The sequence below is a fragment of the Bacillus rossius genome, chromosome 16, assembly GCF_032445375.1.
Source record: "Bacillus rossius redtenbacheri isolate Brsri chromosome 16, Brsri_v3, whole genome shotgun sequence".
In the NCBI taxonomy this organism is placed as follows: Eukaryota; Metazoa; Arthropoda; class Insecta; order Phasmatodea; family Bacillidae; genus Bacillus; species Bacillus rossius.
In genome coordinates this window covers 16,896,145-16,919,102 of record NC_086343.1, presented here as the reverse complement: position 1 = coordinate 16,919,102, position 22,958 = coordinate 16,896,145, and the positions used below count along the sequence as shown (strand labels likewise).

Here is a 22,958-nt window from a genome sequence, read left to right as displayed (position 1 = left end):
GTGTATTTGGGAATAAAGACGAAACGTTTACAAGCAAAAATTTATACAAATCTATGGCGCTAAAATAAACTTTTTTTTTTAAACTCAAACTGTATACATACAACCTTAAGTAACTAAAACCTAATTCTAATGAAAAAATTCAAGTTTAATTAGGAACTGTTTGCTGTACCTACACTTATCATAACTTACACCTCACATATTCATGTTGAGTGGTTATGTTCCATTGCTGTCTCAAAGGTAAAAAAGTAAAGAATTTGCTCGTCATATCCCAGGAATTTGATCTTATAAAAGGACTGGTAGTTCTATTTTTTTTTTTAGTATGTTTAAATAAATACTCAGTTCCCAAATATAAAAATATAAGTTTTCAAACTTGACAGGCATGTGCATGTGCTTCCATTAAAAAAATATATTTAATATATACATAACATTTAGTTACTAATAGGTCAAGAATAAAAATTTGGTTTTATTATTGTGGAGGGCACTACACTTGAGCCATTGTTTTGGGTGTCTTGCAACATGACATAACTATCAGCTGAAGAAAAAAAATCGCTTAACACATTTACCATGTAATCATGCAGATGTGGGCACCCCTTGGTTTACCCTTTCAAATTTTTCTGGCTCTAACTGCTCCGAAGATATAAAGCCACCAGTTAAGTAATTTTTGCTTATGCCTGATTGTTTTTCACAAATCCAGTACAAGAATGTCATTTTTTACTGAGATCTTTACTGTTATAATTTCTATCAACATATTGTTGGGTTACGAAAATACCTATTATAAAACAAACATTTGTAAGTTCAAACACAAATTGATGAGACCTACGATCCTAGATAGTTATGGAAATAAAGAAATAAGGTAAAATAAGGGTTTCGTGAATGCCTACTGGTGAGAGAAGGAAATATGAATGCGGACCAACTCACAGTATGGGTGTAATGGAACCTAGATGGGACAATAATTTTCTTCCAGGGTGACTATAATTCTCTAAAGTATGCTCGCTGTGCCACCAACCTAACCCCATCTGTTGGTCTCCCAGACACTGATCTTTAAGAACATTTTTTGAAGATGAAATAGTTTTAAAATACGAAGTTAAATTTAAGTGTTGGAAATTACAACTGTATTTATATATTGACGTCCCTCGGCCTATGGTCCCTAATTTCCTGAGGTGAACTGTCCAGATTTGCCCATGTAGCTCTCGTCGGTGAGGAAGTGAGTTCAGGCCTACGTGGCCGGGACCGGAAAATACGGGACCTGGAGGATACGTTACGTAGGTAGGAGGAACGGTAGGTAGTACCAAGGATAATGCGATGATGTCCGTTTTCACGAGCACCTTTTATTCCGTAAAGAAATCCTGCTGCAGCCTGTCCAGCACATCGCGGAACGAGTGTCCTCCCCGCCGCGACCTGGACTCCCGGAAATAAGTCTCGGCCTCAAGATGCGACCCGAAACGACAGAGAAGGTAACTCCGTAGCGAATCGTACCGGTTACGAAAGTTCAACAGTGCTACACAGCACGTACGCGACCCGTCGCGGAAGCGGGAAAAGGTCCAGTAAATACACATACTGACCAAGAGAGTTCGGCGGTTCGAAGAGGCACATTCACGGCCTATGATGTATGCAACTAAAGTCCCGAAACGACGTAATGTCTGAGAAAAGTCCAGCAGTACAACGAATACTGATATAGAGCAGCTCGACTGCTAAGGCAGTCCCGTGACATTTTAACTGACTGCGAACTCAGAGCTAATAAACGCGTCTCCCGAGCGGAGCGCACGTCTACTCGTCTCCGCGTCTGGTTCGCCACTGCCCTCCTCCGCCCGCTAGCGAGCCGAGGCCCGCGGGCCGCGGAGGAGGGGATGGGAAATCGGCCGGCGTGGGAGAGGCCCGCCTCGCGGTGCGCCAGGCTGCGATTACATGACTAACATAGCACTCGAATGAATTAAAGAATTATTGCAATGATATAAAAAGTAATTAGTTAATGAAATGCAAACACAAATGAATTAATAAATAAGTTACAGATTAAAGACAAACGAAGTATTTACACAACATTTACATACACTATTCCAGATGTGAGAGTTATATATAATTGTGGAGGCTCGTGGTTATTTAAAATGTTTATGCAAAACATAACTATTTACAACACCCCTGACGTACCAGGGTGGACGCGGGTGCGTCCCTGCTCGTAGCACTGCACTTAGGTTGCACTAGCAATGCAAGAGAGGACGTTGACGAGGCATAACGGCATGAAGGAGCCGAGGAGACACTTGGGTCGACGTCAATATGTCTTATAATAAAAATACAAATAATAGGACCATCCAGTTTATCGTGAACTTTGTAAGTACACACAAATATTTCTTAAACATAAGCTGTTACAATTACACAAAAAATTCTACAGTCATCAAATACACTTGAGAAAACAAGCAAAATAAATGTAGCTGCATGTAAGATAGAACAGTTCTCAAACCTCATATTAAATCAAGTATTCTCTGGGTAGAAATTTAAGTTATAATAATTATTTAATCCTTTGACTTTAAACTTAAGCAATCTTAGAAGTTATGTTAGCTGAAAAAGAGTAATATAACATCAAAAAAAAGGTATTTAATATTCAATATCGAAGAATTGAATGCTTCTATAGAAAACAAACAAATCTAACCCTTTTCCCATACAAGGACATACCATTATAAGAGTGACATCTTACCTCTCACGAGGCCTGAAGCCCGGTCTCCAAATTCACTACCAGTAGTCACCCCTGCCTGTGGAACGCACCCACTGGTCGGTGGCCATGGCCCAGATAAGCAGTCTACATTCACCAACTTGAACCCTTGTGTGCAGTATAACTATAAATGTAAATACTCAAATCATAATGATAAATGAGCAACATTCTTTAAAGGCAGATATGCCACATGATTTACAAAGCTGTAAATTTTATTTCTTCTGGCATAAATACACAAAAACAGAATTCTCACCATATTCTTACTTTACATCGTCTTCCATTTACCCTGTTGTTTTCAGAGTTCAAACTTGGTTGCTCTTCTTCATCTTCAACTACATTAACTATTTTGTTTGGTTCCATCACCTCCACCTGTGGGAGAGAAATAACCTTTGAACAAAATCACTTTATTTTTTTACATCCTTATTTTGTTATCTGTGCCATACAAAATGAGCCATGTGGCACAATGGTAGAACACTGAAAGCGCATTCGAAAGGACTCGGGTTGGAGTTCCTGCAGTTCTGTTTCGATTTTTCATGGTTCTTTGGCTAGTTCATAGCCAATGCTTTCCACTTTCCTTTTACAGTGCAATATATATTTGTCCTGACGTCGACCCAAGTGTCTCCTCGGCTCCTTCAGGCCGTTATGCCTCGTCAACTTCCTCCCTTGTTTCCCCAGTGCAACATCGGTGAAGTGCGACGGCCAGGGACGCACCCGCGTGCTCCCCAGCGTGCCAGTGAGCCTTTTTGTGCAATAGATAATATTGTGTTTGTATATTTTTCCCAAATGGTCACGGGCCTCAACGAGGATGTAAATAATATAATCATAATTTATTAATTCTGTAAATTTGCTTGTGATTAATGTTTCGTTTAGCTGTGTAAATATTCTGTGTTTTCTCAAGTGTGCTAGTATGTAATTGCAGCCTGGCGCACCGCGGGGCGGGACCTCTCCCACGCCGGCCGATTTCTCCTCCCCTCCCCCGCAGCCCGCGGGCTCCAGCCCGCTGGCGGGCGGGGAGAGTCAGTCGTGTTCAGGGCTCGAACCGAGACAGTCGTGTACGCCGCTCCGCGCTGCTCGCGAGGCGCGTACCTTGAGCTCGTGGCCAGGCGCGTACCTTGAGCTCGTGGCCAGTCGTACGTTTTAGTTCACGGATTGTCGCGGCAGCCGAGCTGCCTCCGCGAGTCATTCGTGGTCTTACTGAATTTACGAGTCTTTCGAGGGACGTTACCAGTCGAGAGTTCCAGAACGCGGACGTGCAATTACGGGTCTCTGAACTTACGTCGTCTTTACGAAACGTTACTTAACGGGCCGCGCACGCATTGCGCTTCTTCGCGGAGTAACCTTAAACGGGGTCAGTATTACGTTGGTAAATTCCCAATCCGTGTCAGGACGTCTTAACGGACAGTACGGTCTTACGGGAGTCCGGGTCGCCGCGGGAAGGGCGCTTGTTCCGCGACGGTTCCGCCAGGCTGCGGCAGGCTCTTAAACGTCAATAAAAGAGGCTCGTGAAATCGTCAACGCCGAGTTATCCTTGGAACAGCCTACCACTATCCCTCCTCACCTAACTCTCCCTCCAGGTCCCGTATTTCCCGGTCCCGGCCACGTCGGCCTGGACCCACACCTCACCGACGAGAGCAGAACGGGCACAACAGGACTATTACGTAAACGGGGAATCAGGGACCAGAAGCCGAGGGACGTCAGTCCATATAGCTATTAATGTCTACCTTGGTGAAAAATTAAGCTAAAATAAAATTAAATAATATATGGCACTTAAATCAGGCGTGTTTCATACAATTTTAAAACCATTTTTTTTTTTGAGAATTATGTAACACAAGATTTGTTTCACTGCATGTTATTGTTACACTTGTTTGTGTGTTGTATTTTACGTGCTCTACACAGAGGTTTATAGGCGATGGGGACTCCGAAATCAAAGTGGCTTCTGCTGAACCACTTGGATACCAAGTCGGTGCTCGGTGACCCCAGCCAGGCCGAAGGTGTTAATATGTAGGATCATGAATCGTTAGCGTTGATGACCGCCGAGGGAACCCTATATTGTCGTGGAGATGGCTGCAGTGCTGAGCCGGTCAGACCTATTGCCAGGGCTGTTGAGACGGAATGGTATGATGTGGGAGGGGGAGACCAAATCCATATTTAATAAACATAAATGCATATGACCTTAGGGACTTTATTTATACAACCTGGAAATTTCTTCAGCATCTCGCATAACCATCTAATGTATGTAAATAAATATTTCCCTTGATATTTTATACCTTTGGTAGCACAGACGAACACTCGTGATATTTGCTGTTTCCGATTCCCATTTCAAAGAGGTAAACAGAAAATAACGGACGTTGTGGTAGGAAGCCAAGAAGACAGCGACAAAATATTGATCAGTTTTGTCTGTTTGCGACTGGCGCTTTTCAAAGACCGAACACATGAATTAATTTATTAGAATTTACTTTTACCTTACAGGATAAATAAATATTATTGAACTTTCAAACTTTCACAGGTTAAATGAATATTCAAAACTTAGCTACGTACTCATTTACAATGGATGAAAAAAAAAAATTTAAAAAACCAAAAAATGTGCTCTGGTGACTACTTAATAAATAAGTTTATTCAGTCATCGGACATCACACTAATTATTGTAAACAGTTGACGTCGTACCGACCGGAGGCCATTAAGCCCAGCCTCGACCTGCCAGTATTGGCTCCCGCTGGTGGAACACACCCCTCGCAAACTCAACCCGGGTCAAACGCGGAGTAGATACGATACGCATGTACTCCCAGTGTATAAATTTTGTCACGGAACTGCACCTGATGCAAACAACCGATAACAATTCAGGCAGAGGTGCCCCCCCCCCAAACACTATGACTCGCCCCCCTAATCTAAAGATGCGCCCCCCCCCCCCCCCGAAATTTTTTATGCCATTTTCTCAATGATTTACTCAATTATTTTATAATATTATACTTTTTTAGTATTATATTTTATCACATTTTGCATGAATTAAAACTGATTTTCTAATAATAATTTTGGTCATATCAGGTAATATTTCCATCCTGAACCGACAAGATGCCAAAATACTTTTGTTGAGGAAAGTGCGGGGTTGCCAATTTGATTTACAAGATCCCTTTCAATTATCAAAGCACCAGAAACTTATTTTCACATTAGAAGCTATAATTATGTAAATAATATATACATTTTTCTCGTCTTTTAACCACCCCCCCCCCTCCCTGAAATTTTAATGACGCAGTCTGCGTCATTACCCCCCCTTGTGGGCACCCCTGATTCACGGAGTAAGCTCAAGCCATCCCCTTAAATTAACACATGATAAGAAATGTGCTTCGTAGAGCACGAGTGTTAGCCCCCTCCGGGCACAGTGTTTAATGAACGCCCTTAACTCTCATCGCGGCCTAGAGCTTTAATTTAAGTAAGAAACAAGGTGCTGAAGCAATATCCAGAACAAACTCACAAACATAAACATAACCAATGGTTTTTATCAACTAGTAAGTAGTCTTTAAGTGGACTCATCTTTGTGAATAATATTTGTTCAGTTTCTTAAACTAAAGCTTTATTCAATATTTCATAATACATCTAATGTCAGCATTAATATTCAAACAAGGGTCATGTAAAAATAACAAGTAAGTTTTCAATTAAAAACCGGATAACGGTAATTTCTTATCTTCACTCGCGGTTTGGCACGCAGTGGAAATGTCCCCCCCCCCCTTGCACGACAGCCCCCTCCGCCAGTCCAGATCAGCTCGCGGCCTGGGTTGGATGTGTTCGTGTGTTCGTACCATGGGGAACCATCAATTTGGTAACTCACCGATTCTTCACTCTGGTAAATATAGTCATGAACCAATTCCTTTGTAACGTCAATTCCCCACACGACCCCAGGTCGGTTTTTACGGTGCAGGGCTTAACCCGGCCGTCGTATTTCCTGCCTTAAGGCCACGGGCCACAGGGCCGCCTTAAGGTCAGTCATTTTACGGACCTGTCCGACTACAGGACAACCAACGAACTCCCCCCTCTAATGGACTGCCTTAGGGAGAGACAATCATAATTAACCAAGAGTCGTGTCGTGCAATATCGTGTACCCAAATATGTCCGTTCATAAATACATGTACCACATGTTTTCAGTTCCAGTGTATGTATTACATCTGTAGTTAGGCATCAGCCACCTTATGCTGAACAGGGAGTGTCACCATTGTCTACTAGCAGTTAATACTGCCCTTAAGATACAGCCGCAGAGTCTAGGGAAGCACGCTGGGGCCGATCTACCCACCCCATTGGTTAGACGTACGAGCTAACCTGGCGCCCTCCCAGAAAAACACACCATAAAGCACCCCCAGCCCCTTAGACTCGTCGTGGGACTCGAACCCGAGACCCCGGCCGACGGCACAGTGCAGTCTTCTGTGCCACAATGTGACATCATGAAGGCCCGCCTAAAACAGTCTGGACCTGTGGGTGGTCCATGTCATTATCCTAATGTTAACATGTCACAATGTCGCATGAAAAACTACCCAGTCTACAATTGTGATGTTCGATGTCCGAATATCCTGAATTCTAAATTTTTCAATAGAGCCCCGTAAGTTTTTTTTAAATTTTTTGTTTGTTTATTGTTTTCATGCATGTTTTTCAAATGGTAACTGGAACTTAAACATCGCGAGTGTTATGCTGTTGTTCTATGCTACCAAAGGAAACACATTGGGACAAAAGGTTGAAGTTGACCAATGCATTCGGACCCTCACCCACACCACCCATGAAGTCAGAAGGTCAAGTGGACCAATCAGCGACCAGTGTCCATCGGACACAGTTAAGGACATTGTGTGGAAGCATGCGCCGCTATCTCACTTGCTGCGTGGGGGGTGCGAAGGCCCTGAAGGGTGCTTGGTGCTGACCTTGGGTATGGGGTAGGGCGTGGGATGGAGGGCGGACTGCCGGTAAGCTATGTCCTCCACGGTGCTCTGCACGGCCACACCATCCCGCCACAAGCCCCGCTGCAGCTGGCCGGTGCCTAGGTGGTAGTACCGGCCGTAACCGCTGCGTGCGCCCCGCTCCCAGCGGCCCTCGTAGCGGTTGCCGTCCGCTGCCAACACCCGCCACCAGACACTTAGCTCGGCCCTATCATTTTATATAGCTGTTCCCCCTGGAAAACTATGAAATATTAACTCTTTAAAACGTTTTTTTTAAGCCAACCGGCACTTTAATTTCGACAAATGTTTTGCTAATTTATTTTAAGTCATCTTTACATTATTTCGTAGCAAAATTATACTTACCTTTTTACCAATGTTAACGTTCAAACTCCAGTGGAACATCGTCAATTTCGATGTAATAATATCTTTGATTTTTTTTTCCAATACAAAATCATGCAAATGCAATTGACATCGAAAGGGTACTGACCAGGTCTTTAAATTGTGTGCCAATAACAATTTGATTCTTCCTTTAAGGGGAATGGAAAGGTAAAATATCTTGGGAATGCTGGAATCGAATATCAAGGATAAAATCTGAACTACTCATCATATTTCTTTGCGGTTTGTTTTGCCAACTAGATAATTTAATTACAGAGGGTTGTGTGTACAGCAGTGACCACAATAATGCATAGTTTTTTAGAAAAAAATTAAATAACTTTGTGCAGAAATAAGGGGTATTAGCCACAAAATTATAAATTATACCAAAATATAATTTTTTAATGGTGAAATACAATATTATCTAGAGCTCTATAATACAGAATTTTACGTAATCGCTCAACAAGCATGTCCTTCCTTACCTAAATTTTGCATGGCAGGTTTTAATTGGTTAAAATTCCTTTAAAATTCAGTGATCAAGTGTTTTTTCACTTTGATTATAATAGTGTTCTAGATAATATTATATTACACAATATAAAAATTACATTTTGGTATAATTTTTAATTTTGTGGCTAATACCCTTTATTTATGCATAAAGTTATTTAATTTTTTTTTCTAAAAAACTATGCATTATTGTGGCCACTTCTGTACACACAACCCTCTGTTATTAAATTATCTAGTTGGCAAAACAAACCGCAAAGAAATATTATAAGTAGTTCAGATTTTATCCTTGATCTTCGATTCCAGGATTCCCAAAATATTGTACCTTTCCATTCCTCTTAACCATAAATTCTTATATTTTTTCAAAGAAAACTTAACGAATGAAGAAAGTAAAAATGTAAAAGAGCAAGTGCTGGTCCTGGAGCCATCCCTCCGCTGACACACCCACCCTATCTGTGCACACGTCATTCGCTGCAGCGTGTCTCATTCTTAGTTTTGTATTGAGCATTTTAATGTGACTTTACTGTCTCTTTCCAATGCACGATGAATGTCATTAGCACTGTTCTTGTTTCGGTGTGCCATAGAGCACAAATGTTTTACACACATCTTTATAATTAAATGAAAAATAATTATAATGTACATAAATATTTTATTTTTTAAAGGAAATTTTGGTAAATAATTTTCTTGCGTATTTTACAATTTTTACTTCTAAGGAGATGTAAATGAAAGATGACATCTTGGTTTCAAACTTTTTTGTCGATAAATGCGATACGGTAAATGTTTGGTATTATTTTACATTAAAATTGTTTGTTTTGGTTTGAGCAGAGCATAATTTATTTGAATGTTCTGTTATTTTTAGTGAACGACAACTAAAAACAGTTTCTTCAGTGAAATTATAATATTGGTTTTTAGGACTGATTATACATAATTTTATTGTCAAAATGACTACAAATGTGACGTCGTCTGGCCGACGACCACCCCAGAGCCCGACCTGCACCCGCCAGTATACGCTCCCGCTAACGGAACACACCCCTGGCCATGGCCCACCCGAGTCAGGCGACCCGAACAGCAATTAAAGACAAAGCCGCGGAAACCTGAGTAGACAAGAGAAGAACCGTACCCATTCCTCCTGAAACATTAAATGAGGATTTTAGCGACAATAAAATCTCTTCCAGAGACACCCGTTTGGAGTCTAGCGTAATGAGGTCACGCCTGGCGCGAGAGAGGCCGAGCCTCCCTCGGACGCCATGCCAGTTCGGCAGTTCAGCGCAGCTCATGGACCGGGGCGGACCTACGTCCCACGGAGAGGCAACATCCTTTGTCTACATTGAAAGTAACGTCCGGTAAATATAGTCACTAATTAACCAAACCCCTTTTATTACTTAACCTCTCCGTGAGTACCCGGTCCCTTTTTTCGGTCCCGGACCTAATCCGGCCGCATCAACTTAAGGACACCCCGCACCACACTTGGTCAGCGGGGCTGCTCTTCAGCATACGGCACGGGCCGTCTCCCGCAACGTACAGAACTTTGTTTAAGGTCACGTGCACGGCGCTGACCACAAACCCGCAAGGGAACTTGGACAAACTTAATTGCGGTGCGTGTTTCACCACAGTGGGCACAACACCCGCGCCGAGACATTTGCATACGGGATTGGCCGTCTCCAATCGCCCGCCCCTTAATTCAGTGTATTTTTGTATCCCGTATTTTGTACTGCTAACTTACGTTACCCGAGTAACGAGTGCCACGTAACTTGTGCGCGCCCCCTTAATCCAGTGTATTTTTGTATCCCGTGTTTTGTATTGCTAACTTACGTTACCCGAGTAACGAGTACCACGTAACTTGTGCGCACCCCCTTAATTCAGTGTAATTTTGTATCCCGTATTTTGTATTGCTAACTTACGTTACCCGAGTAACGAGTGCCACGTAACCTGTACGCGCCCCCTTAATTCAGTGTATTTTGTGTCCCGCCTTTGTGTTACGAAATTACGTTACCTGCGTACCCAGTGAGACGTCTGAGACATAACAGCATCCGAGGCCACGTAACGCGGAACACAAACAATACGGCGCCACGGAATAACAAGTAAAACCCCCCGGGGACCTCTGTAGAGTGTTGTATTGTGTACGACTCGCTCCTCTGAATAAAAGGTACGACACCGCCACCTCAACTCCACGTCTCTTATTTAAAATCATCTCACGCAACACCGCCGCCGGCCCTAGTGGGCCACGCAGGGGCACATACATCCACGACCCCAAATTCACGACTAGAAACGAGCTAGTCTGGCGCCCACCCGGACAACACAGATCAAGAACCGCCTTTTCCCACTAGGAGCCACACCGGGACTCGAGCCCGAGACCCCGGACGACGGCAAATGTAATAATACTGTTAATGGACACTAATTCATGTCTTATAAAAAATCAAAAAATAATAGTAAATTTAATGTTTGTTTTAAATATTAGTATCATTCTGATAACCGTGGTCGTAATTTATTCTGCATTGCAGTCTAAGCGTGAGAGAGACCATTTGACACTCGTCATGTTTTTTCATGTTTGCTGTAATTGTTGATCCACGTTTTATGAAATCAATCAAACTGACAGCGTGTTTTCATCCCAAAACACGTAAGTCAACATTTTTCGACTCGAGTACGGAGATTGCTTAAATTTTTTCTGGAGATAGGTAATTACTAAGCACCTATATTTAGGTTACACACATAGCGTATTCGAAGTCCGTGATGGCTAAGGCCAAGCCATCCGTTCCATTTCTAGGCGGCAAACTTCTATGCAGAGGATTAAAAAAAAAAAAAACTGGTGCAGCGTTACAAAAAGTGCTTGAAACTGAATGGGGATTATGTAAGAATGTCAAGTAGATATGTAGTAAATTAAAACTGTTAATTAAAACTTTTTGCGTGAGTTTATTTTTTTTAATGACCAAACAGACCTTACTTTAAGAATTCCTCATACATTATGAAAGCTAATATCTAGCAGGCGAGACCAAAACGTCTTTTAAAAGTTAAGTACCAGTCTCGACAATGCGAGTTTCTCCCCCGTGGTTACGGAGACCTCGCCTCGCTCGGTCGATAAATATTTTAGGTTTAGGAACTGATAAGGTGTGGCCGAGAAAGGTATGACGGAAAGGTACCTTGGACGAAGAGCCCCAGGCCATGGAAGGTGTCGTCGAGCCAGCCGCCCTCGTAGAAGGTGTGGTCGGGGAACCACATGCGGCCGTGACCGCTCCTCGCGCCGGCCTCCCAGCCGCCCTCGTACATGCCCCCGTCGGGGTAGTGCCTCACCCCGCGGCCCTGGAGCGGGCGAGAGGCGAGCTGAGACACGTCCAGCCGGGAGCGAGTGTCTGCTCTTGAGGACCCCACGCACCATCAGTCCGAACTTACCGTGTGCGCGCAAGGACGGTGGACTGATCAGTCGGAACTGATGGACTGACGCATGAGCGTCGCAACCGGGGGGGACGGGGGGGACACGTCCCCCCCAATAATAAAAGTATTCAATTTCGTCCCCTCCAAAAATATAGTTAGTTTCGTAGTATGTATCTCCTTATGTTTAAATAATAATTTTGTGTGGATATAGCACCAGCAGATATGTTAATGGTGATTTTACAAATTTGTTCTTTGAAAATATTTTTTATAAAAAATAAATTAAATATTAAGACCAACTATAATCAGAATATTTAGGAAAGAAAAATGCCTAAAAACCACCTTTTTGCACCTTCAAACCCCAAATTTTCCGGTGGGAGAACCCCCGGACCCCCCCCCCCCCCCTACTTTTTTTCTTCTTCAGAGGATGGATATTCCTCAAACAACTAAATCAATTGAAGTCCCCCCCAAAAAATATATCCTTGCGACGCCCATGACTGACGAACAGTCCCAAAAAAATCAGTCCATCGGTCCATCAGCTGAGTGTCGTGGCGAACATCTTTGTTATGCTCTTTGATTGCTTTACTTCCCCCCTTTTTTTATCCAACTAAAAGTGCAACTGCAATTTGAACAAACAAATTTTCTTCCATATTCTACGATGAAACGATACACCCTACAGCAACAGCAACCACAGGTGATCGTGTATGGGGAAGGCTTCAGTTTAGAACAGACTTGTCAGTTCGGACTGCTCATTCCGAACTGAGCACATGGACTGATAGTGTATGCAGAGGGTCTCAATTCAGTCCAAACTGTCAGTTCGGGCTGAGCAGTCCGAACTGGGAGCTGGACTGATCGTGTGTGGGGTGCTTTTAGGGCTGGTCTCACTCGCCACGTTCTTATTTTTTTCCCCATAATTACTTTATTAATGCTAATTCTAACATTTTTAACTCTTTGCTTTTCATGCGTATGTTTTTCTTGCATATGTTCAAAAGAAACCACTTCTTGCATTTCGGCTTGGGTTTTCGCCTTCCAAATCTTAAGTGATATGTTCCTGATAATTTTAAAGACCCAGACGGTTTTCTGTTTATCACATAAACCACGTTTTTACACTTAAGCTATGCAACACTGACGCTTTAAGTTCAAATCATCATCATCAGCTGCTTCCAGCCTACGGCCGGAATAACAGTGTTAAATATCTTCCTCTATCACTCCACCATTCCTTCTCCTTCACTCTGCTCCATTATTCTCCTCTTTCCTACATTTCTTGAAATATTTGCTCTTCCCGCTTTCACATTGGTCTTCCTTGGACCCTTCTTTCTGTTTACAAATCAGTCATTTTCCTTGTCAGGGTTTCTTTTCACATACTCTGGACATGGCTATACCATCTCACTCTTGATTATCCCATGATCCCATTCCTGATCCTGTCTCGCCTCGTAGCTACCAACAACCTCCTCATAAACTGCATTCCTATTGCTCTGATCTTCCCAGCATCTCTCTTATCTACAGTATAAGTATCTGTTCCATGGACACACAGAATGTTTTTTTTAGCGCTTGTTTGCATTATTAATAGCACCTCCTTCTTCCAGACCAAATCTCTCACACACCTCTAGAATCTTGTTGCCCTTTCATAACTATTAATAATAGATTATAAAAATTAGTGATAATAATTACGAACACTTGTGCTTTTCTTTCATGTAAGTTTCTGCAATTATTATCACATGCACGAATTTTTATAACCATTATATTACACTACATGAACACCTGTTAAAAATATTTGTGACACAATAACAAATCCAAGGGAGTTAAGATGGGGGAGTTAGTCGGAGCTTCAATCGCTACCATGGCTGGCCACCAGTAGCTGATCCAGAGGGGGGGCTAAGGGGCTCAAGCCCCCTCCAATAGCATCTGGATCCACTATTGTTTTAGTTTTTGCCTTGATAAAGCCAAGCCTCAGCTGGGTCAAGCCCCTCCCAAACCTAAATCCTGGATCCGCCACTGCTGGCCACTCCCCGATTAAAGCATGCTATCCTTCCTGCATGGCTGAAACCCCACATGATAATGGCTATGGGCCTGAGACGCACTTAGGGTCTCGTTCTCGCACGCCATGTTGAAATTTTTCTTAAATTTTTGTCATTACTTTTATTTAAAGGCTATTTCTAAAATTTTAACTCAACCTCCCTTGCAATTATTGTTCTATCTGTGTTTACTTTAAGAAATTCACTCAGTGTAATATATAAAATGTGAAAAGTCACATATTTTTATTTATTACAACTTGCCCCAAATTTTACATCCATTATATTACACTAAGTCATCATCTTTGGAAATATTCGTGACAGAAAAACACATTAAATGAAGGATGAGTTAAATTTTTTTTGTAAAGCACTTAAATAAAAGGAACGACAGAAAAATGAAAAAAAAAAAAAAAAAAAAAAAGAGTGTTTCAGCACACGCCAGTGACGTGTGACATCTAACCTATCTTATCACAAACTACGTATTAACACAACACGTATTTTAATAGAAAACTTACAAAAATGTTGGATTTATATTATATATTATTATTTAACTACGTATTTATAACGTATTAGTTAAGTCACACGGTAATGCGTCGCGCGTTCAAGACTACTGTTAGCGCACCGAACGGTAAACGGTTGCGGCATATTTTTCTTTATCCCTTTCTTTCTCTCTTTCTCTCTCTCCCTCTCTCTCTTTTCAAACACCATGGAAATGTTTTGCGCTCGCTCGCAGCACAAGCGCCGACCGTAGGCCGCACCGAACAATGGAATGGCGCGCGCTTTTCCCTGCTTCCTGTTGCATATTTCCCCTCCCCCCTCCTGCATATTTCCCCTCCCCCCTCCTGCAAAATTCCCGAAATTACATCCACCAAAACGCCGTACATCGACAGCTAAGGCCATGTACACGACTCGTTGGTTCACAGTTGAAATCTTACTGTTAATTGCAACCAACGAAATTTCGCGATGTATCCGACATTTGAGGCAGTGTTAGTAAGTAACTATATTAACTACCAAATGATTATTCCGTGGCGTGTGACCAGCAATTTGTGAGCACAGTTTTTCAACATATAAATAAATATAGGTTTATAAAATATTTAGCTAAACATTCTAACCACAACACATTTTTTTTTTAATTTTCAATTTTTGCTAGTGACTCATGACTAGAGACCCGCAAAATTCGCGGGTTCAATGACCTCCAGGATAGACTCCAATATCCTCTACACACTCGGGCAAATGCCAACGGTTCATTGGCTGCTGACTTGTGAGTCGTCTCGACTGGGTGGCCTGTGATTCGACACTTCTATGAGTGAGGGTCTGTAATTGGCCCTCAGTCCTCCAGATTAACAGTGAACCAATGACAGAAGCAGAACTAAGGTATAATTATTTGAATTTTAGCATAACACTAAATGAACCCGCGAATTTTTCGGGTCTCTACCCATGACTAATAGCATTTAATTAATTTTTATAGCAGGAATTTCACCTGAGCATTGTAATATATCGACAATTACTTGCCACAATATGACTGATAAATATTAAAAGTTCTCTTAGTCCCGTCAAAATGGCTTCCTACTCTACTATCATTGTCTGTTGCGCCATGGGTGATGGGTACATAACGGAAATAAAATATATCCATTTCCTTCCCATGTGCACGACCGTCCTGTGCGCTATTGTGAATCAGTATGTTCGAAAACATGGCGGTTAAATCTTGTGTTACCGTTACTGTAACTGTTATTTTTCTTCTTTCAATTGCGCACCCCGTCTTAAAGTCTCCGCCTACCCGGACGCACATACGGTGTGCAGAGCTTCAGGCAAAAAACAACGCGATTTGATAACTACTCGAGATATCCGAGTGGGGGCTGCTTACGAAAAGCATTTAAGAGTTCGCTGAGGGCAGAAAAAGTACTTTTGATTTCGGATTAAGTTTTTAAACTGTAGTTTTAGAAGAGTTAAAATGGCTAAAAAGCGTGTTTTCGGAATAAATTTTAGGTGTAGAACCAGTAGGCATTCTTATTACCCCTTTATCATAATTTCTCGGTCATATTGTGTTACGGTCACCGCTCAGATTTCACAGTTGTCCTGTGACGACGAGAAGACTGCGCGCCAGTTCAGAGGCGACACCGCGCTAGAAGCACCAGCGAGCGTCGCGTTTATCACCCCGCCTCACTAACACACGTACACCCCTGACGTTGCCTCGCCGGCAGAGGGCCTGGCGCGCTTGCCTGCTGCTTGCCGTGCGCCCAGCCGCCGGCGTAGCTGATGGCGTAGCTGCCCTCGCACAGCTCGCGGCTCAGGACGCCGTAGCCGTGCCGCTGGTCCCGGTGCCAGTCGCCCTCGTACAGACTCGAGCCGGAGTGCTGCGCGCCCTTGCCTGCCGACACACACACACACTCGCCCGCCACTCTTCATGTGTGCCGACACACACACACACACTTGCCCGCCCGCCACTCTTCATGTGTGCCGACACACACACACACCCTCGCCACTCTTCATGTGTGCCGACACGCACGCACACACACACCCTCGCCACTCTTCATGTGTGCCAAAACGCACACCCCCGCCCGCCCGCCCCTCTTCATGTGCGCCGACACGCACACACACACCCTCGCCACTCTTCAAGTGTGCCGATATGCAAACACTCGCCCGTTACTCTTCAAGTGGCGCAGGTAAAAGTCCCGTATCACACATGCACGTTTATCCCTTGACGTGATACAACAATGAATTACGATCGTGAGTTGAACACAAATGAACAAAAAAAATTCCACAAGACCTGAATTTTTTTTTGTATTGTGATATTCGAGATATTGTTTTATATAAGATTTTTTCCTTGTACTAAAATAAAACAGCAAGCATCACGTACCACAGGATCAATGTGAACAGGCTCATGCTATTATGATCGAGGGATAAACTTTGGATACGTGATACGTAACAATTATTACATCCCATGAGGACAAGATTATTACATCGTCCGAAAGAAATAAATAAATGGGGATGGTTGGTGGTAATGTTCGCCACAGATACAGGCTCACTTGAAGAGGGTCATGGTTATGGGCCAAAAAAAAATAATCAACCTAAATTACTCCATTTATGTGTGTGAATAACCGTGCAACGGAAACCTTTATCAAACTAAACACAGTCTGATATTGAGAAAACTTAATTCAAGGAGATAAATCTAAGCTGTTTTAAACATCGTTCAAATGAGATATGGTCAAAGTATTTAATTTCTATTACAGTATAGTTCCACGTTCTTTCAGCCGACCTGTACTTATGCAGTTTTCCTCTCATTTGTTTCCTTGCGTAGCTCTAAAATATACTAAACATGTTTACTGCATGAATGCGGATGAACTAAAAATGTCTTTGACTAAACTGAGAAAAAAAATAAATATATAAGTAGTTTTGATTTGAGCCGTTGCAGCGCTAGTGGGGCAGTTCTCAGGAAAGAGGCGTTAATTGCAGCGGCTGGTTCGGTTCACCACCAACAACATGGCGGAATGGCCACATCGCGTGCTTCTGCGATTAACGATTCTAAAAATAACATCCGTTGATAAAGAGAAACTCGCTCAATCCGCTAATCTGGCGAAACGTTTCTCCCCCCCCCCCCCCCCTTTTCCTTTTCCAAATAATCATTTTTTCACAATTCGTGCTGGTTTTGCAGTGCTAGAAGCCCACACAGAAATTCGGTTGATTTTCAACGTTAAAAAAAAAAATTGCTACGGTTATCGGCTAGGAAAGAGGGGAAGTAATCACAGTAGATTTTAAAAAGGAGTCTCCGAGCGCAGTTGCTCGCTTGCATTCAGATTCTCTCCGTTGCATTTGGGAAAAGTTCTTTTTTTACATACCCTAGGTGGAGTTCCATAAAATCACCATTCCAGAGCATTTCCATAATACATAGCATCCCCATTTCGTAACGATCGACACTTTTTTTCCCCTTTGTTCATTGAATATTTTTTTTTACGGTGGAAATTGGTAAACAATTGAAAAATTTGCAAAAGATTATGCACCTATTCCATTATTGTCTCCTATTTAATGGCTAGTTCGAACGATACATGCCTGGTACGGACCGAGTGCAATAATCTTTATATTACATTTTAAAAACCTTGTTGTATAAACCTTTAAATTTAAGTAATTTGTTCAACATAGACAGAATGAACTACGACTCTGTATAACATATTTTTTTTAATAAGCTGAAATTAAAAATCAAGTAATACACAAAACAAATAGTTTTAATGAACAAAGCACATAGGGCTTCATTAAAATTTAAATTTTTGTTTATATTTCCATATATGTGTTCATTATTGAGGATTTTCTATGACAAATAGTAGCCTATACACGAGAGATGGCGTATGTCCAATAAATTATTATAAACCAATCTAACCCGTTAGGAGATTTGATCAAAAAACATAGTTACATTTACACTTATACAGAAGAATATTTTTACGAAACTAACAAAATAAATATGAATGTGTGTTTGGTTTATGTAGTACATTATAATATTCAGCTGTCAAAGAGTGAATGTTGCAAAAGCCACTGTCACAAAAGTCTCACCGTATATCCAACAGTGTGTATCAAAAACAAGGTATTTTTTTACAGTAGCGACTTTTACTAATAAAAATATATACGAAAGTGTTTTTCTTCCTCTAGCAGTTTCAGTTACTTTTAAGATCATGTTAGCATGTTTGGATTTTAAAAATAGTTAAATTCTTAATAGGAATAAACGTGAACGACTTTTAGTGTGAAAGGTTGATTAGGTTAGACCTATAAAATGTTCAAAATTTAGAAGGTAATTTAAAAGCAGTTTTGCAGAATAGTAAAGAAACATTAGTAGACTTAAAAGTGGAATTTACGTGTTTTTGATGTGTAACATCTTAGCTCTCGGTTTTCGACATTGGGTGGGAACATTTAGTGAATGCGACGTAAGTCAAGGAACGACCATGGTGCTGCCATCTGTGGCGGATAGCACGAACCTAAGTTTATAGAGGCAAAGGAAAACGTTATATTATTAACAGTTTAGTGAATTTTAACAAGATGGGCAATATTTTGATAAAGAATTCCTGGTCGAAAATCAGGTTCAAACCAGGGGTTGAGTATTTTTTTTAAGTATTTTTTCTCACTTTTATCGGAGCTGTTACATTGTATAGTTAAAAATTTAATTAAGCTAATTAAACATTATTAAATGTCGACGTAGCTGCTCCGGCAGCGAATTCTAGCGGCCGGCGGGTGTAGACACTAAGTGTGATTTGCGTCCAGAAAATGTAGCTGAAAAATACAATTTGTGCATATCTATCTCTCTCGGCATTTATTTTAAATAATTCTACTTTTTAATTACGTGTCCAGAGTCTCGTATAATAAGTGTGTTTGCAACAGGAAAAACATGAAATTTGCTCATTACAGAGGTTAGATGTTACACATCGGTCACTTTTTTTTAATTAAGTAGCTTGGCTTCTGGGTTGTAGCCGTGTCCTTGGCGAATAATTTCACCGACGTTTCGGTCGACATTGCAGTCGCCATCATCAGGGAGCAGTTACCTACTGAACCTCCCTGATGATGGCGACTGCAATGTCGACCGGAACGTCGGTGAATCATTCGCCAAGGTCACGGCTACAACCCAGAAGCCAAGCTACTTCAGACAATGGGTGTGAGAGCCTGCGCACATCACTTTTTTTAATTCTTGTCGAATGAGCGGCGACTGTACGCAGTGGCGTAGCCAGGATTTGTGTATGGGGGGGTGTTAGGAAGCATGCCCCCCCCCCCACCCCGTATTAAAGCGGGGGTCCGGGGGGGGTCCTCCCCCGGGAAAATTTGGATTTTAAGGTGTAAAATAGTGCTATTTTAACAGTTTTAGGTACTTAAATTTAAATATTGTAATGGTAAAATTTTTTATTAATTTTAATATGAAATTTGTTTGAGTGATGAATAAGAAATTATTCAAAGTTTTGGTGCTAAGTGTGGGGGGGGGGGGTTGAACCCCTTACCCCCCCCCCCCCCTGGCTACGCCACTGGACTGTAGGAAATGACCGTCAGGCCGGTGTAGTGGTTCGTACCGTGACGCAGGTTGTCCTCCCACTCGCCGACGAACCTGCCGTCGCCGGGGAAGTAGACGGCGCGACGCAGGCCCGACTTGAAGGACCCCAGCTCCGCCGAAGCGCGGACTCCCAGCTGCTCCACCCCGCGGCGAGGGGTCTTCAGGAACGGCATCCCTCCAGGTCCCCCCCTCTCCGGCGGCTGTGGCCCCGCGCGGGCCTGTCCCTGGACCCCGGTCGCCGCGTTGCCATGGACACGCGCCTCGCCGCGCGGCGTTGCCAACAGTGGCCGGCGGATGTCTGCTCCGAGGTTGGTGGATTCACTCCGGGGAAGCGGGGATGAGAGACCTCACCCGAACGTTTCCGAAGTTCTCCGAACTTTGCCGATCGCCAACAATGGCCGGAGTACGTGGCGGCGGATGTCTGCTCTGAGGTTGAATTCACTCGGGGGAAGTCTACAGTTCACAGGGATGAGAGCCACGCCCGAGAAGTTCCGAAGTTCTCCGAACTTTGCCGATCACTCGTTAAAAAAAAAAAAAAAACACCATCTAACCTAACCATTTCATTTTAGCTGCGATAACCTAACGTACCCTCTCTGATGAAAAAAAAATCTATTATTTATTATACTGATCTAACCTAACCAATCCAATTGACTTCGGTAAATTTCGTAATTGTTCGAGTGAACTGTAGTCTATCCACGTCACTCAAGTTAGCAGAGTTGTTGCAAAACAAATCGTAACTGCATAAAGACTGACGCTTCAGTGCATCTCACGTTACTGTTGCCAGGTTGATACCACCCGGCTTGTCAACGTTAAAAATCTTATTTTGTATACCTTCGTTAATCGATACATTTTATCATCATTTTTTAAAAAAAATTTCTTTTTTTGATTTTTTAAGAGAATAAATTAGTGTCTATTGACCTATTATTACAGGTGTAATTCTGATAAAAAAATTAAATTATAAACATTAATTATTATTTCACAGGAGAAACAATTTTTAGCAGTCAGTCACTACTCGCAACAAGGCATTCCATAAAATTATGCACTATGCTCCAAACAGGAAAAAAAAAAAAATCTAATATTAAATTTTATAAGTTGAAACCAATTCAATCACGCCTCCTTAGAAAAAAAAATTGAATATAAACAGATTATGCCCTTGATGAAATACAACAGGAAAAATTAAGGTATTTGCCCAATTCTCACTCTAAATTTTACTTTACGAAATCCAATGTTTCAGCTACATTTGAAATTTTTTTCATTGCATTAAAAAGTTGTGTCTAAAACTATTGTGTTCTATGGTGACAACAGAGCACAACAAAGCAAGGACAGTGGTAATGGCAGAAATATTGCATTGGAAAGAGAGAGTAAATATTCATTTAAATGCACGCTGCAAGCTCGCATTATAAAATACACCATTTCATAATTACAGTACAACTATTTTGAAATATGCTATAAACCTAGTGTACAACATGGCACTATCACAATACAAAAATTTTAAAACTTCAAAAGCGTGACAGCTGCGTACACCGAGATTTTTTTTTTTTTTTTCCACTGAGGTGCGCGTTCTCTTTCAGCATGAGTCTATGGTCGCGTGACAACCGCTCGCAAGTGTCGGAAACTTCGGCGTGAGAAAGGGAGTAAAATGTGGAGGAAAATAAAACAAAAGATTGAAAGCGGCGGCGGCGGCGTCGTGGGAAACAAATGGCTTTATTGACTCGGCGGCGACTATCACCAAGGTATACCTCACTTATTCACCTGACCCACTTGAACAACGAAGATAAAGTTTACTGCCCATTCTGATCTCGTTCGTTTCCATCTTTGGATATTTTTTTTTTCAGCAGTAAGATGAAAAGGAACCGTCATGGAGATCTATGGAGTAGGTGTCTGTTCTTAAGTTCGCGTCTCTCTGGTTAACAAAGCAAATAATAATTATTGTATAAAGGTTAATGCTAGAAGTTTGTTTAATAGCTTAAAATGTAATCCCTAAAAATAAACGTAAAAATGCCACTTTAAGTGGGTATTGTTAAACAAGAGATTTGCGTTGAATTTCAAGATAACAATGAAAAAATAATAGTCTGTTATCAAGATAGGAAATATTGCACACTTAATATCTTACGTCCATGGAAAATGTAATCCCAAGCAAATAATATTGTTTCATAAAAAATTTTTTTTAAACTCCGGATGCAGCAAAATGAAGAAATAAATATTTATGTATAATACATAGCTACTAAAAAAAACCTTCATTCAACTACCTAGATCTCTTTGTTTGACTTCTCATGTCTATTTAATGCGTTCTTGTGTACATATATACAAACAATTTTTTGTAAATCGGTTTCTCAACTTCGCAATGGTTTTTTTTTACAGCGTTATTTATTCTTGCATACAGCAGTATTTCTTAACTGCAGCAATGAAAAGATTGCGTGAGACCTTTTTTTTCCCTTCAAAGTTGGCAGACCGAGTTTCATCAGCTACCACCCTGTTATAAAGACTCATACCGAGCAGAAAGTATAGGGTGCAATAATAAGCACAATCAAATCTATTGAATCAATGCCAGAAAAAAAAATCACGTTTCATCTGTGCCAGGTACAGACACAAAAGACGCAAGAAAATGAAACCGGATGGTGAAAAAAAAAGGTGAAGGGAAAAGAAACAAATGGGATTTCGGATAAAAGAGTTTAGCGTAAGCAGCAAAGTTGTATTTCCTCACGCACTATAGTTACCGTAAGATTTATGTGATTTATGTCATTGTGATGTAGACAGAATATGGGTCGCTCGTCAACGTGAACACACTAGTCGGTAAAGCATGGAAATCCAATTTCCTAAGCATTATTAAAAAATAACATTCAAGGAAAATTCTCCCGTTCTTCTCTCTTGCAATGTATGTGTGTGTGTGTGTGTGTGTGTGTGTGTGTATATATTGTCGCGGGTTGAAATTTTGCAGGGTTGTTGAAATCAAATTTAGGGACTTTACTGACGGGACTCTGGGCTGGCTGCTCTGTTCACTCGTCAGCGCAAGTGGCGTGACCATGTAATTGGGGCACGGGGCCGGCGCGGCGCGCTGCGGGCTTGCAGAA

General features: G+C 41.7%; 1 protein-coding gene across 1 annotated transcript; it reads right to left on the bottom strand.

Moving 5' to 3' along the window:
• Window positions 1-2,499: 2,499 nt before the first annotated feature.
• LOC134540195 (MORN repeat-containing protein 3) lies at window positions 2,500-20,667 on the bottom strand. The gene is made up of 6 exons (XM_063382771.1): window positions 19,907-20,667; window positions 16,088-16,236; window positions 11,628-11,787; window positions 7,603-7,790; window positions 2,958-3,073; window positions 2,500-2,744 (listed from the first exon to the last, which is right to left on the bottom strand). The coding sequence occupies exons 1-6, from the start codon at window positions 20,058-20,060 to the stop codon at window positions 2,735-2,737; spliced, it is 777 nt and encodes a 258-aa protein (XP_063238841.1). The 5' UTR covers window positions 20,061-20,667; the 3' UTR covers window positions 2,500-2,734.
• Window positions 20,668-22,958: the final 2,291 nt, after the last annotated feature.